Below are 17,039 nucleotides of genomic sequence, written 5' to 3'. Positions count from 1 at the left end.
ACTGACATTATATGAATGGGGAGAGTGCATGAAAATAACACTTTGTACATCGGTGGCTCATTCCGTGGTCAGTGACTAACGGGGGACCAGTAAGAGATGGCAGTGGATTAAAATGGTTTTAACTTAAAATCCAGTTTGTAATAATTCTGTGGTTTTATTACTATTTCTCCTTCCCCTACAAGTCGAGATACATTAAAGACTGAACTGTATGGTTGTTTATTCCCCCAACTGATCATGTTCTTAAAGTGCCTTGTGAGTGGATATAAGTAGCAGTTTCTTTTTGCCGCTGATGTCAGAAGGAAAGGGGAGGAAATAATGTAATATTGCCCGTGTCCAAATATATTATTTGGTACTGCCCGCACTAACAGTTTAATTATTCTTAACACTGCAGTGGCCTTTGGCTGTTAACAAGAATGATAAACAACTTAGTGTATATATTTTAATGTGTGTTTTTTAAAAGGCTGCATTTGCTGGGGTTATGGTTACAACATTTAGCTTATGGATTCTCAATCAAGAAATATTAATTGAAGTATTTCTAGATGATAGCCATTTAAGCCAAGGAGAAGGTAGCCTAAAAAGTAGACTAAAATTTGGTAGTAATCTCAAATAATGGTGTAGCAGAACAAAACTTGGCTCTTCTGTGGGAAGACTATAATGCACTAAGAGTAATTTAGGCCTTGCTTCAAGAAATTAACCTGGAGTTTACAAACTCTTATAACCTGGAGATTACAAACTCTTGTGGCGCGTAGGTCAGCATTATTTCTGATTACCAATGAATACTTTGTGCATAGTGGAGAACTGAGGGGAGGGGAAGCTTTCCTTTTTCTTGGGATTTGCAGAAGATTCTGGCTTTCTGCAAAAGCCCCACCACAATGAACAGCACCCAGCTTTTCCCCTGAGTCCTCTGTAAATGTCTGCGGCCACTGCGAGAAGGAAGAAGTAACAAGAGATTCTTGCCAGTCCACTTCCTTGCCTTCTCTGAAACACCATACAAAATGAATCAGGTCCTTATCTGCCCACAAGTCTTCTGCACCTTCTATTGGATTGTGAGTTAAGGATTTAGTTGCTTTACTTTTTTTCTTTTCCAGAAAGCAGGATCTTAATTTTGTGTATTTTCTGCTGTATAGTGAGCGGTTGAGGAGGGCTGGATGCCAGAGACAGTGGGTGATTCACAAATGGGAAGGCATTTGTGAAAAACCTGACTTCATCTTAAAACCATGTCATGATTTTGAAGTTCATAAAGCTAATTGTCTAAAACAACCTTTCTCAACATTTCTATTGTTGAGAAACCGCTGGAACATTTTTCAGGCCTTGAGAAACCCCAGAAGTGACACGATAGTGTAGTAGAAGGCCTGCCCAGGACCCTTCCCGCCTTCTAAAGGCCCATCATTAATAACTCCTACCCATTTTGGAAACCCTTCCAGAACTGTTGAGAAACTCCAGGATTTCAGGAAACCTTGGTTGAGAAATCCTGATCTAAAGCAACATGGATTAAAAGCAATACTTGTCATTGTAATTCATGTCTTTTTTAATGAGGAATGGTAAATACCTGAGTTTAAATAAAACACTTTGAAGTGTGCATAGTCTTTTAAATCTGAATCAGTGACTCTTTCAGCAAGAGCTGCTGCTCTTCATAAAAGAAAGGGGGGGGATATGCCCTCTAAGGCAATCACTGTAAATCTAACATAATGAGCTAAAAATATTATGTGAGTTACTGTGTAAATAAACATGGTGATCTAAAGAATGGTCATGTACGTTCCATGTCATGGGGAGCACTGTTCTTTCAAGTAACTCTTAAGCTCTTGCTCTAGCCATGTCTGGGCTCTTTGCAAGTAAGTGATTTTGTGCAGAGTCTAAATTTAGTGTCAGTATAGGAAGAGCCAAACAGATTGGATTAATTTGTGATTTAATTTGGTTCTTCGTTCTTATTCAAATCATGTTTTGCAGCAGTAATTTAAATCAGTTTGTTCTTTTAAAAAACAGAATGGTTTTCAAACTTTAGACTTTAAATGAACTTTCTTTGTATATCTTTGTTATGGAGGATTCTGGAACGTGTTCTAGAGTTTGCATTGTGTTTATGTTGCATATGAGCCAAACCTTTTGGACTGTCCAGTGGCCTTAAAGGTAAAGGTATCCCCTGTGCAAGCACCGAGTCATGTCTGACCCTTGGGGTGACATCCTCTAGTGTTTTCAATACAGGGTGGTTTGCCATTCCCTTCCCCGGTCATTGCCGTTTTACCCCCCAGCAAGCTGGGTACTCATTTTACCGATCTTGGAAGGATGGAAGGCTGAGTCAACCTTGAGCCGGCTGCTGGGATCGAACTCCCAGCCTCATGGTCAGAGCTTCAGACAGCATGTCGGCTGCCTTACCCACTGCCTTACACACACTTAAACTGTAGGACCTCTCAAGCACACTGTTGAAATTATGCTGCATTGCAAAAGTTGGTAATTGGATGTTGGAGTACCTTTCTCATGATGAAAGGCTGGAGAGTCTTGGACTTTTCCATTTAGATGGGACAAGGCTAAGGAGAGGCATACAAATTATACCTTGGATGGCGAAAGTGGACAAGTCTTACTCCTTTTTCCATAACTCTAGAACTTCGAGCACTCATTGAAATCATGACATGTAGGTTTAGGACAGACAAAAGGAAGTACTTTACTCAATGAGTAAATAATGACTGAATTCTCTACCTGTGCTACAAGTATAGGTTGTTTTGGGGTTGTTAGATTCATGGAGAAGCAGTACATTAGTAGCTACTAGCCATTGCAACTGAAGGGGAGGAAATAGTCTATAGATGCAGCAAACCTCTGAATACCAGATCAGGAGACAGCAGAAGGGGAGGGCCTTAGCCTCCTTGCCTTTTTTGTTTGGCCCTCTGGGATGACTGATGTAGTGTGGAACTGTATGCTGGGCTAGATGGAACATCAGTTTGATTCAGCAGGCCGTATTTATGTTCTAATAAGAAAAATAAAGGAGGGTCTGTACTTTACAGATGTTAGCCTGCTGTTTGTTGCCTGCTGTTGCTGTCGGTGTGGAAGATCACTTTAAGAAAAGCACTTTGGTGTTGGCATACATCCCAACTTTTGGGTTGGTATACATCAAAGTGTTGCAAATGATGTGTGAGCATTGGGAGCAGCTGATGGTAATTTCAGCGCCCGTGGTTGCAATCCCAAGCATACTTTCTTGAGAGTAATCCTGTTCATCCCAGTGGGACTGAGCAAACATATATAGGGTTAGGCTGTGAACTACTATATTTGATCTGAATTTAATCATGCTGGTTGCCTCAAAGCCATCTGATTGCAAACAAATTCCTGTGCTAGTGGGATGGAGAACAATTAAATCAACTTGATACTGACTGTACAAGTTATGTGCTTCCTCTGTACCAGCTCCAAAAAAATAATTTACAGTGAACTTCCACATGTACAGTGTATCCCAAGTGTTTTTGTTCAGAACTAAAAGATACTGGTTATTGTACAAACACCACTCATAAATTTTAAATGTGAAACTAATACACAAGAATGAACTGCAGCTGTCAAGGTAATACTTTATTCTGCCACAGTGCCATTTGCTCACCTGCTGACATGATTAGGTAAGGCTGTAGGAAATTAATTTGTCAGTTGTTTTTAAGCACTCAGAGACTAGCTGGCTTAACTAGTGTTAGTACAAGGTTACAGTCTTGGCACTGGTTATGTTTTAACAGGAACCTTAACTTCAGTGAGGTTTCAGCTACAGTGCAGAAGATTAGATTATTTTTTCCCTTTCTCGTGTTTCTTTAATATATAGGTTACTGAGCAGTTACTCCAATTGGATAAATAATCAGACAATACATTTGGGCTTAATGTTGTAGATTCTGTTTCAAACTTCTTTTAGACCAGTTTAAAGCCTTAAATATGTATGTCCACCTCTGTAAAAAATCAGTGGTTACTATTTTGTAGGACTGTCTAGCTCTGATCAGAATTTCACTGAATTGTTCAAGTGAGTTCATGGAACCGGTTGTAGAAACTCCTGTTCCTTTCTCTGGTTTTATATAGTAATACAGATACAGATATAAGATTCTGATTATTCTGGTCGGGGACAGTTTTTCATTTATTTGGCTTTTGGTATTTGTGTCCTCTTAAGCACTGTTACACTCTCCTAAATCCATTGAAAGTGTTAAAAAGTGTCATTCTGCTTAGGACAGTGATTCTCCAGCAGGGTTACTGGTAACCCCGGGGATACTCCAGAGTGGCTTTCTATTCATCGGTCTGGACTGTGGTGGCGTTGTTGCATTCACGCACAATGGCAAAGAAATGGGGGGGGAAGGGCTGAATCTGCTGCACTCCCCCTGTTTGGCTCCTCCCATTTGCTGCCCTCCTCAGGGATTCAGATACTGAAGCATGAGAGGACTGTACAGAGTCTACCCTCCGAAGCAACAGAGTCTACCCTCCGAAGCAACCATTTTCTCCAGGGATATGGATCTCCTTAGTCTAGAGATGAGCTGTAATTCCAAATTTCCAGGTCCCACCTGGAGGATGACATCCCAAGTCAAGAGATACTATAGCTCAATGTAGTGCAAGAACTTTGCACAACCTGCACAAGGATTCCTTTCTTTCTAGATTTCCCCTTGCACCATGTAGGTCCCACATTCAACCCATTCTCCAACAACTGCACTGGTTACCAGACAAATTCCAGATCAGAATTAAGATTCTGGTAATTACCTATAAGGCAATGTGTGGTCTGGGCCCAGTGTACCTGAGGGACCACCTCTCTGCCTACACCTCTCAAAGAACTCTATGCTCCATCGCCTCCAACTGGCTGTTGATCCTTGGGCCCAAGGAAGCTCACCTGACTTCAACCAGGGCCAGAACTTTCTCTGTCTTGGCCCCCACCTCGTGGAATGAGTTCCCAGGGAAGATCAGGGCTCTGACAGAGCTAGAACAATTCCACAGGGCCTGCAAAAGGGAGCTCTTCTGCCAGGCATTTGGTTGAGGTCGACTGAATCTAACATCATCTACTGGGCCCCCTGAACCTCCCTCCCCATGAAGCAAACACCCTGAACCGATCAACCACGGGACTGTTAAAATGTGTAGGCTGTTAATCACTGTTCTCGCTGTTATTGCTGTTATTGTTATTTATCTGAAATGGTGACTGTATTGTTCCTATGTTTCATGTAAAGCACTTGTGCCTCGAGAGGGGGGGTATATAAATGTAATAAATAAATAAATACATAAATGAAAATTGCTGCTTTGCATGGTGGGCTTTATGACAGATGAGGTGAATGCTTCCTTGTTTTGCTCAGGCAAGGTTCTGTACACATAAAATTTAATTCTCATTTAACAAACATTTTATTTTATGATAAATTATGATGCCATGTACACTGTAAATGTGTGACTTCTGGGGGACATGGCAGGGAAGTGTGGCCAGCTGCCATCACCTCTGGGTTTACTTGAAGCCTGTAGAATATTTCAGGGGTTATTCCATGGTTCAAAAGGCTGAGTAAGGCTGGCTTAGAATACCACTGTAAATCCTTTTAACCTGTCTGTGCTTTGTGTGTGTGAGGGTGTTTGTAATAAATAATAGACAAATGCCCTAAAGAAGATAAAGAAAGAAAAATCACAAATGCTTAGAGAGGTCAGACTATAAAAAGGCACAGGGACCAAAGGGGAAATTTTTTTAACATAATCATGACTGAAAGCTCTTTTTTGCACATCAGATCTTTTAGCAGAAATGGTAGGTAATGACAATTTTTATACCTTTCCCAGAATAAGACGTCTACTTGCTGATGCCCTTTACGTTTGGGGTGAGGGATTCTTTCATTACTGTGTCTTCTTTCAAGCAGTGGGGCAAATTTTGTTTTAAAAGTGTAACTGCTGTGTAACACAGCTTGGTGTAATGGTTAAGTCTGGTGGCTTCTAATCTGGCAAGCCATGTTTGATTCCCCACGCCCCCACATGTAGCCAAATGGGTAACCTTGGGCTTGTCACAGCACTGATAGAGCTGTTCTGACTGGGCAGTAATATCAGGACTCTCTCAGCCTCCCCTCCCTCACAGGGTGTAAACCACTTTGAGACTCCTGGTATAGAAAAGCGGCATATAAAAACCAACTGTTCTTTGTCTTCTATTATGCGCACAATAGGCATCAAGAGTCTAGTGGAGATAGAACGTTCAAGCCATATTTGGCAAGATTTATTACGTTAGCCTTGGTGAGGATCCAGAACTTAGAGTGAAATCATAGTGTCATTTGTTCAATTAACCCTACCCTGGAGGTTGTGTTGGGAGACACCAATAAGGCTCGCATGGCTAGAGAAGCAGGTTGTTTCCTGCAGTGTTTCACATCCGGGACGGGAGCTGATCTTTAACAAAGGTTTGCAGGGCAAATTGATTCAAGTCTAAACTGTTGATGTCAAAAAGAAAACAACTCAAGTTTTGACATTCTTATTTTCTGCATAATATTGCTTGTTAATTGGCTGTTATAACAAGAAAATTGGTTAGTAATTCAATAACATTTCATTCATTTGACATTCTGGTCCAAAAACCTCATGCTGCTTTTACTACACAACACATTTACTTAGAAAAACAGTTGTGAGGTAAAGGATTTTTGTATGGCTGTGTATTCGCACATGAGAACATGACACAAGATCCTTTACTTGAAGATGAGAGTTGCATTTCGGTACAGCATCAAGTGTGTTGGATTGTTGGCCAAGGGTTTTCTCAAAACAAGGTTGATAATTACTGGAAAAAACAGTATGTGTTAATTAAATGGAGCATGCACATGCTGTTTAACATCCCTGCAGTTCAGAGTTTGCCACAGGAATAAATCCTTGACCTATTTTATCATCATTTATAATGTTAAAATACTTTTTTCCATGATGGTTTCCTTCTATGCAAATGGGGAAACCTTTAAGACTTTCTAACATGCAATTGAGTTGACTTGAAACAAATATGTAATTTAACATTTGTGTTCCATTCAGTTTTCATTTCTAATTTAATTTTGACCAAAGTGACCCACATCATTTTCCATTTTATCCTCACCACAGCTCTGTGAAGTAGGTTAGTGTAGACAGGAAAAGCAGTTTTCAAGCTGGTGATGGCAAAAACTTTATTCAAACAATTTAAACTGTTATAGGCAAAACTAGTTCCTAGATACAACAACCTCGTTTTCATTTTTACTTCATCAGTGAATTTATCAATATAGTGTAGTATTTTTTGGTAACCATCCTCTAGGGAATCTTATAAGTGACCCACACTACACTATATTGATAAGTTCACTGATTAAGTGAGAATGAAAATGAGCTGTTGTACCTAGGAACTCATTCACCTTTGGCCGAGGGGTCATCTCTGCTTCTGTGAAGTAGGTTAGGCAGAGATAGTACATGACTGGCCCAAGATCACCCAGCCAGCTTCTGTAGCAGAGAGAGGACTTGAACCACGATCTCCCAGATCCTAGTCTTAACCTCATCATGCTGGAGTGTTAAAAACATCTCTGATTTGTGCTCACCTTGTTGGTTTTAGGTTTTGAGGCATAACTTTTCATGCAGTATTGTATCAAACCATGGTTAAATAGTATGCTTGGGGCTGATCTATAGCTGCCAGTTAGTCTAACTATAATTGTAGAATCTCTTGTTCTTCTAATCTGAACATTTCCTAGCAGACTTTTTAGAAAGGGCACACACCCTTCTTTGCCTTTGCAAACCTGTATTTTGGATGACATGGCAAGATAATCTGCTTACTGAACTAGCATGTTAAGCATTTTTGTAAACTGCCTTGGGCCATTTGGGGGAACGGCGGGATAGAGATGTTCTAAATTCATTTAAATAAATTAATATTAAACTAATTTAAACCAGTACATACCTTAAGCAGTTTGTGCAACTCTCCCTTTTAAGAATTCAAGTATAAAATATGCCATGCCATTATCAGCTATGTTTGGTTGGCTTTTGTGCTGAGTCTTTATAGCTCAAGACATTCTTTGAGAAGCAGTTTTCTGAAAACCATATTATCTTAAATTAATAAGAGAATATATTAATCTACTAAATTTTGCTCCAGAATTCACTATAGGACTTCAGTGCTTTGTCATACTGTGCATTTCTTCCTTTTAGCAATTTCTGTAATTCAGAAATGTGCACTTAAATTATGTCCCGTGAAAACATTTCCCCCAATTGTTCTTCAATTTCCAATTATGTCTTTCTCCAATCTGCAATAATCTAAACTGCAGTGTGGAAAATGGGCTTCATATTGTTTCATTCTTCAACAGTTATCATGTGTGAACCCTTGCATTTCCTGTCCGTACAAGACTAGACGTCCAGGCACAGTTATAATTTTGCCATTTGGAGGTTGTAATTTGTTTGACGCAGAGCCAACAATGACATACATAGTTCTGAATTATTTTTTTCTGACTTGGCAACTTTAAGACAAAGAAATCCAGTTTCTATAAATTCTTTCATCATACTTCCAGTCAGGCTTTCTCAACCAGGGTTTTGTGAATTTTACTTCAGACTGAACAACCGGATTCCTTAATATGGTTGACTAGCATCAGCGTTGTTCTGTCTGGATTGAATTTCGGGTCGCAAGATGGTCAGTAAATTCACACAGTTCACAATATTCACATCCCCTCCTCCATTGGATTGAAATGGATCTTGATAAACTGATTTATTCAAGAAAGACTGCTGTTCCGCAGCAGCAGCATAACCTGAGCACCTGGTGGAAACATGGAATCTTGTCCACAACTCCCTTGCAAGTAAATCACGGTGATCTTTAATGTTGTCCAAATGGGTTCATAGGGGCCTGATGAAACTATCCATGCACAACTCAGAACAGCTCAGCCGGACACTTCCACCCAGATGCAACGATAACAAAGAAGAGTTTTCATCTTGCTGTGAAAGAAAATGTATGCTTGCCTGCCTTCAGTTCAATTCAAAATGAATCTTCTGCCACTTATGTCCTTGATTGCCTAACTGCTTTGTGGTGCTCACCCCCTCTTAAAGCAGCCTTTCTCAACTATTTAATGGTTGAGAACCCCCTGAAACATTCCTCAGGCTTTGAGAAACCCCAGAAGTGGCACGATCATGCAGAATATGGTTGGGAAGCACAGCTGCATACATGCCTATTTGGGACCCCTCACCTTCCCACCCACCCTCAAGCTAATCATTGGCTATTGAGTGGGGGGAGGTTCAGCATAATAAATGTTTAATGAATTTTAAAAATATATTAAAAATAAACTCCCGCCCATTCAGGAAACCCTTTTAGGTCCATCAAGAAGCCACAGGGTTTCATGAAAACCTGTCTTAAGGAGATGAATAGACTGCTCCCAGACGTTCTGTGCTATCATCAACCACTTGGTCATCTCTGAATTCTAGAGCAATTTAGGGTGAGGGGCTTCAACTGAAGAAATAGTCTTGTCCTTAGTAAATTCCCAAAGCTTCTGTGGAAGCTATCAGTGTCTGTGCCTTAATGGGCTCCCCACTTTTGCAGAGGTTGTAAGTGTCTCATAAAACTCATAAGATAATGGTCAACCCAAGACAATGGCATATAATTTCCACTGCTATGGTCCGCTGGCTCGACACGATCAAAGCCAACACAGGGATGACCGTTAACCAACTAAAAGAAGCAGTCAGAGACGGGTGCATAGTGAAGACTTTTCTATAGAATCACCAAGGGTTGAACACGACTGAACAGATGATATCATCATCATGGAACCGCATAACCTGGAATTGGAACCTAAAACAGTATGACTAATGGTTAATGTAGGAGCCCAGTGATATGGGATTGCCAGTACAATTTTGAACTGGACCAGTTACGGTGGCCATGACATCGATGCTTAAAGCCCAAGAATCAATGCATTGGGCTCCCAACATGTGATCTGAGGCCATTTCTGGTTGTTTAAGCTGAGAGAAAGAAGGATCACTACTCTGGATTTCTGACACCATTTATATAGTTTCCATGAGTTTTGCACGATAAAGCACCTGCACATCGTAGCCCAATAAGTCTTCTATTACTTCCCATCCCCATCTACTGATGCTACAGTGGCAAACTTGGCAGACACTGCCAGGATAGATCTAGCTATTATCCTGCTGCTTCCCCCCACGTTACATCATCTGGCAAGCCTTGGTGACTAAAAACCAAAAATACTGACAGTATAATTTGTAACATGCGTGGATAATATGATGATCTGATACAACTGTCTAGGCTTGAGCTGTTCTAGCTTTAATCAGGGTCAGGTTTTGAATGGTGGATGTTTTCTCATGAACTAACTGGCCATTCAGCAACAGCGTTTCAGACTTGTGGCTCGCCAACATGGCAATTGGGAACTCGTCTAGCAAGAAATTTCCGCATGAGTTGGCCATATACCCATCCAAAGGAGGATGCTTAGTCATTTGTTACCTCTGCCTCATATCACTTTTCATCTTGAACAGAGCAGCTGTCAAGAGGAGATTAAAATTTGCATTCTTACTGCACATTTCAGTATTTTATGCTACTTTTTGTAGTCTTATTGTTGGCAGTATCTAGTGTATCATCATTATGAGGATGAGGATGCTTACAGAGCCCCCAACACTTTTTTTTAATTAGTGCCCCCAAACAGTTTGAGGCTCTGTAAGCAGGTGGTAACGGATCCCTGAGGAAACTGACTGGTTAGGCTTGAATGTTGTGATTAGAATCTGAAGAAGAATGTCATTCAAAACAAGAACAGTGGTTTGGGTAAACTGTCATTTGAACGTAAGAATCCGGAAATAAAGTGGTCATTGCCTCTGATCTTCAATCAGAATCATTTTTTAATTGACAAAAGAACTTTCATTTGCCCAACCATTTCCATGTCATTGTCTGTTGAGAGAAAGGAAGTAGCTGACCATTGAAAGATGCTCCTGGATTTCATTCATGTTCACAAAGATGTATCTTCCATAGACTAGGATATGGGAGAGGCCATAGCCTTCCCACACGCTGACTCCTTGTGTGCCAGGAGACAAGGAACTACACTTGCCTTCTGCTCAGGCTGCATGATCTTCCTATCCTCTGTGCCACAGACTGCTTCTCTGACTTCCATCCATATATTATAGATATTTCTTGGCAAATCCATTTACTGAGGGAGGGGGCTGCCCCCTCCCCCACATTATTCTCCCAGAAGTCTGTATATAGGCACTCTGCCTTACTAATAATTTTGCATGCAAGCCAGTGGGTATTTCTATTGTAACATTACCGTAAGGAGGGTGGTATAAAGATCTAATAAATAAATAAAATGTGGACTTTTGCAATTAGACATGCTTGAAGAAGACTTAGTTGCTTATTGTCTTTTTCCTCCCTTTGTTGCAGGTTTTGACTGTTTCTTCTGTGGCGTCTGTGTGGAAAGTGCCACACACACTCCAGAACAACAACGGCTTTTGCTTGTATCTTCCAGTGTTTCTTTTGTCAGCGAGTTCAGCAAAGTTGTAATTCAAGTGCCAGCCCTGATCAGAGCGAGGAATCCGCAACAGAGATGGTAAAAATGACAAAATCCAAAACGTTCCAGGCTTACTTGCCAAACTGTCATCGAACTTACAGCTGTATCCACTGCAGAGCCCATCTAGCCAATCATGATGAACTGATTTCCAAGGCAAGTGGTCTTAGACCCCTATGATGGCATGGTCTGACACCCTTTTATAATCTGTTGTAGCTGCCTTAACAAACTGCAATGGTTTACCAAAAACCATTTTGAGGGTTCTACTAGAAATGCAGTTGGCATTGTATTTCCAATGGAAAACAGAAGCAGTGAATGTTGTTCTTCCCTCTTCCATCTTTTCACAACAATCACCCAGTGAGGTAGGCTTGGCTGAGAGAGTGTGGCTGTCCCAAAGTCACCCACCAAGCTTGCATGTTAAAAATTCTAGTACAACACACTCTGCTGCACCGTGCCACTTACCAATTTACATTAGGGCTCCCGGGCTGCGTTTCTTCCATTAGAGACTAGAGGCTTCTGGTGCGTGTGGCCTTTGTTGTGATCTGTTTCTGAGAAATTATGCTGTTCAGGTAAAGTATGGTTGTCAGGGTTGAAGCCACTGCAGGTAATGCGACTAATTTGTTTCTGGCATTTGCAAAGAGGACTTTGCATATACTGGTAGCTTGCATCTTCTGGAAATGCACATTAACACAAATGTCAGCTAGCCTATTCCAGAAGCACTTGTTTGAGTAGGGGTTTGTTTTTTTTTTTGTTTCATTCTTTATGCTCTTCACTTTTATCTACTGCTTAAATGATTTTGGGTAGTGACACAAAATCGAGCCTTGTAGGCACAACAAGTTCAGGCTTGACGGGAAGTTTCGTTTTGACCCTTACATAGGTGCTTAGTCTCTTTAATTACGGGAACAAAACATGTTCATATATAATCCCATATATAATTCCTAATTCCTATACAAAAGTGAAGTTTACAACCCTGTCTAGATGGCTTTGGTGATAGCCATTAAATTAGTAGCCTGTGTTACTCTATTACTGGTTCACACTATGGATTTTAAAGTTGCTGAACACAGATGGTCTACAGGTGGGCTAGAAGCATTCCTCATTCCCTTCTTATCAAGCCACCATCTCTTCGTCCTGCTCCAAGTTAGAAAAGGCCTCTTGAAACCAGAAATGTTCTGTAAACTATCCTCAAATTTTGTAACCCCTTTCTGTTCCCAAAGAAGTACTGTTCCATTCTCAGGAGAAAGAGTGCAGATTTTGAATAAACAATCTACCAAACATGAAAAAGTGTCCAACATCTACTTTCTTGAATTGTTACAAAGTTTAATACACCGGGTGATCGTCTGACACATACATTTTGAGGGACTGGCTCATGTAAATGCTAAACAGTGTGGTAATTAAATACTGGGTTTGCCTAGTCTAATTAGCATAGATTGGGTAGTGATAGTTTTCAGCTGTAATTATAAACATGTTATTTTCTAGTTTTCCTGGTTTGGAATGTTCAGGAGTCAGTGATGTAATGACAGTTGCTCATATAACAGTATTTTAAAGGTGTAAAGCATTCAGCGTCTGTCTCAAAACAAGTATTGCCAGTATACGAAGTTGAGTCACAGTTGTTTAAAATAAATCTAGGCACTTCCACGTTGGCAAGTCACCTACAGGGATATGTGAATCACTTGAATTATTTAAAATATATAGGAGGTCAGATTCCTAGTATGTGTGGTAACCCACCCACTCAAGTTCTCACCTCAGATTCCAGCTTTTCCTCGCTGTACGTCTGAGACAGCAGATTTCGTCTTAAACATTTCATGACCAACATTTAAACAGCAGTCATATGCTGGTTAAGCTTCAGAGGAGAGAGCTTTAGTAATGTATATTAAATCACACATTCCATAATTGCGTGCAAGGGAGGCGTTGTGAGAATCTGGAGTTGAGTTTTAATTTGTGGAGGTTCTCTTTCCCCACAAGACATTTCTCCAGCATGAGTAGGTTACCAAGCCTGCATTTCACAGCCTCGTTTGGTACATGTACTGTTGGATCAGTTTGTTTGGGGTGGGGTTTGCAGGGCAGCACTGTTTTATATATCTAATTATATGGAATGAGGGATAAGAGATGCTTAAATCTCCAAAACAATGGAATGGTGCAAAGCAAAGATGCTGTCTTCTTAAAGACATTTTTACAAAAGTTAAGCCACAGGTCTGTCCATACAAGCTTTTTCACTGCTACATACATATCTGTTCCACATATAATATTTCTGGTAAGGCCTTGGAGGAGGAGCATGTCCCATGTCTTAAGTGCCACTCAGCGCTTAACACCCACTCAGGGCGGCTGTTCCACCCGAGTGCTTCCTCCTCTAACCAGCTTGCCTGTCTGTCCAGCAGCCAGCCAATCACCTTCCATCCCCCACCCCTGATCACCCCTCCTCCTCCCACTTCCCTCCGAGGCTCGGAGGCTGCAGATCCCTGCCGCGGGTGAGTTCCCTAAAAGCTGCCTGCAGACTTTCCAGCTCCTGGTGGGAGGGAGAGGCCGTCCACAGTTCTTCCACCCCACCCCCCGATCTAGCACCCCTTGTATTCCTGAATGCAACAGGCTTGGCCCCTAGTGTACGTATAAAACTTCTTTCACTGTATCAGAGCGCTGGCCCATCCAAATCATTGTTGTTGACACAGACAGCCAGTGCCTCTCCAGGCTCTTGAGATAAAGTCTTTCTCATCACCTACTACCTGATCTTTTTCACTAAGATGATGGAGACATAACCTGTGACAGTCTGTATGCCAAAGAAATGCTGTACCACTGAACCCTGTCCTCTCCTCTGCTACTCGAGAGTATTTTAGTGCATGCTGGGTTCTGGAGACATGCAACTGAAGCTAAAAATCCCTACGTGACTATGCGGGATAACGCTTGGTAAGAATATATTGTTGTGCGTCTTTATGACAGGGTGTGGGAATGAAATCTAAACAAATCAGTGTTGAAATTGAGCTCTTTTGTGGAACATGCTGCCTTCTGCATGCATTGCTAAATGCGTGTGCATTCCACTTCCTGTTTGAGATCTCTGTTCCCTTTTGGCCTATTAGTCAACGAGCACTAGTGATAAATTCATGAGCTTCTAAGTAATATCTCTCCAGGGAGTCTATAAATGTGCTTTGGTAGAATTGCACCACAGATTATGATGGAGTTTCTTCCAGTATGTAATCAAGACGGAGGGCAAAATCCCATCTTCTGCGTATGTTTGCGTAGTGCCAATACTGTGCTGAGAAAGGGCAGGCCATATCGATTCTGTTAGCCAAGGATTAAGGTTCAAGGAATAGAGAAGGCGGCTGTCAGGGAAGGAAACAGGCCCAGATCTGTCTAACTCAGCATTCACTTTCCAGCAGCGACTACCCAGAGGCCTTTAAGATGCTTCCCAAGCAGAACATGATGGTTTGTGCCTGGTGGCATCTAGAAGCACACAGTTTTTGCAGGCAAAGATGGCATTTGGTCCTCCTAAAGCTATGTAGGATAGAAAGGGAACCTTGTATGAGTTAAACTCTCCACCCTGGCATATTTCTTGGGTGCTTACACTACTGTGTTCTACCTCCAAGAAGTCCAGTGGGCTCTGCATTGTGATACAGAGGTTTTTTAAAGAGCAGTGACGCCTCCCTCTCCTATCAAAGCATAGGCTTGTCTAGGAAGTGTTCTCCAGGACTAAGGAGATGTGGGGGAGAAAGGCTTAATTGCTAGTTGGAAGGTCCTCAGAGAAGAAGCTTCAGTTGTAATTGTTGTTGCCATCAAGCCATGGCTAGCTTATGACGACCCCCTAGGGTTTTCAAGGCAAGTGGTGTTCAGAGATGGTTTTCTATCCAAGTACTAGCCCTGGCCAACCCTGCCTAGCTTCTGAGATCTGATGGGATCAGTTATATAGGAGATGCTTATATCAGGGGTAGTCAACCTGTGGTCTCCAGATGTCCATGGACTACAATTCCCATTATTGTAGTCCATGGACATGTTGAGGACCACAGGTTGACTACCCCTGGCTTATATGTATATGACCACCTCTTCATATATTCAATAGGTAGGCAAATCAATTTCCCCACCTTCCCCAGCCTCAATATGTCAGCAATATGTAGATAAGAGCTACAGCCTAATTTGCAGGGTTGGTTTTAGAGACTGTGATAGAACATCTGCTTTGCAAGCAGAAGGACCTTGAACAGCTGTCGCTAATCTGAGTGCGTAGTATTGACATTCACAAATCAATGGCCTGGTGTGGCTCATAATAAGGTAATTTTATGTCTATAGCAGCGGTGGCCAAAGTATGGCACTCCAGATGTCCATGGACTGCAATTCCCATGAACCTCTGCCAGAGCTGGCAGGGGCTCATGGTAATTGTAGTCCAGGGACATTTTGAGAGCAATATTTTAATAGGAACATTAACATTGATAAGACCTTTGGTAGATCAGATTGTTCGGTCATTGAAGGGGTGTTTTGGGGGGGGTGTCACCAACAGATGTTTTTTGGTTGGTCAGCCTCAAACAAATGCCTGGTGGAGGAGCTCCCTTTTGCAGGCCCTGCGGAACTGTGGAAGTTTGGGCAGGACCCTGATCTCTTCAGGGATCTTGTTCCATCAGGTGGGGGCCAGGACCGAGAAGGCTCTGGCCCTTGTTGAGGCCCAACATGCTTCTCTGGGGCCAGGGATCCGTAGCCAGTTGGAGGTGGCAGAGCATAAGGCTCTTTTGGGGGTATAGGCAGGGAGGCGGTCTCTCAGATGAACGGGGCCCAGATTGCGTATATAGAGCCTCTCCAGCTAGCTTAAGCAAGCTGGTAGTTTCATATTAGAAGTAACCGGATTTTAAATGCCAAAACCATCTTTCTAAATCAGTCCTGGAAGCAAATTGGAAGCCAGTGGAATTGTATTAAAACTCCTCCACCAGCATATGGTGCAGCAGCAGTTTACATTCCCCCAAAACTCTCCCAAGGCAGTCCCATAAGAAGCACATAACATGGGTATTATATAATGTGCTCTTGAGCTTCAGTGCAAACAGAGTCTAATGGAAAACTTGAACATAAAGCTGGAGCTTATTCCAGATATTCTGAATGGGTAGCATCCTTGTGTTTTCATGTCCTTTTGACATTTGCTCACAGCACATATTTCAGTAAGACTCATGAATCTGCCTGGCTTAAGATAACACTAATAAGTTCATTTAGGGATGGAGGGGGTTGCCTCATCCTTCATCTGTCCACACACAGATAAAGAAATGTTTTGGGATTTTGGTTGCTTTTGTAACTCTTTCAGCTTGGCTTTTGTATCGTCCCAAGGAGAAAGTGCACCATTATTTGTCTTTCATTTAACAGCGTTACAGGCACAGAGACCGTGTTTGCGGTAAAAACAAATTCCACATTGAGGACAGGAATCTCACAAGGTTCAGAAAAAGTATATTTAGTGCTGAATACTATAATTCAAATAGGCTGTTGAACTGAATAATCAACAGGTTACCTGTATAAAGTAACATCAAGAACTATTTTCTTAGAGATTTCTACTTAGTCTCACACAAATTTCCTATTTCTCCTTTTGATAACAGGTTATTCAGAGTGCTATATAAATTTATAATTTATAATATATATAATTTATAAAATCTATATACGGAAGCAAGTGGAACGTCTTCC

The 17,039-nt window shown here is 41.5% G+C and overlaps 1 protein-coding gene across 1 annotated transcript in view; it reads left to right on the top strand.

The window, feature by feature from the left end:
* The window catches only part of YPEL1 (yippee like 1), a 35,983-nt gene that overhangs the window by 3,923 nt on the left and 15,021 nt on the right, over nt 1–17,039 (top strand). The window contains exon 2 of the mRNA XM_077307680.1: nt 11,282–11,561. Within this exon, the coding sequence (XP_077163795.1) occupies nt 11,445–11,561 (117 nt within the window). The 5' untranslated portion in view covers nt 11,282–11,444. The remainder of the gene's footprint in view (nt 1–11,281; nt 11,562–17,039) is intronic.

Source organism: Paroedura picta, chromosome 13 (genome assembly GCF_049243985.1).
Source record: "Paroedura picta isolate Pp20150507F chromosome 13, Ppicta_v3.0, whole genome shotgun sequence".
Taxonomy (NCBI): Eukaryota; Metazoa; Chordata; class Lepidosauria; order Squamata; family Gekkonidae; genus Paroedura; species Paroedura picta.
The sequence above is the reverse complement of the archived record's forward strand: the minus strand, read 5'-3'. Positions and strand labels throughout refer to the sequence as shown.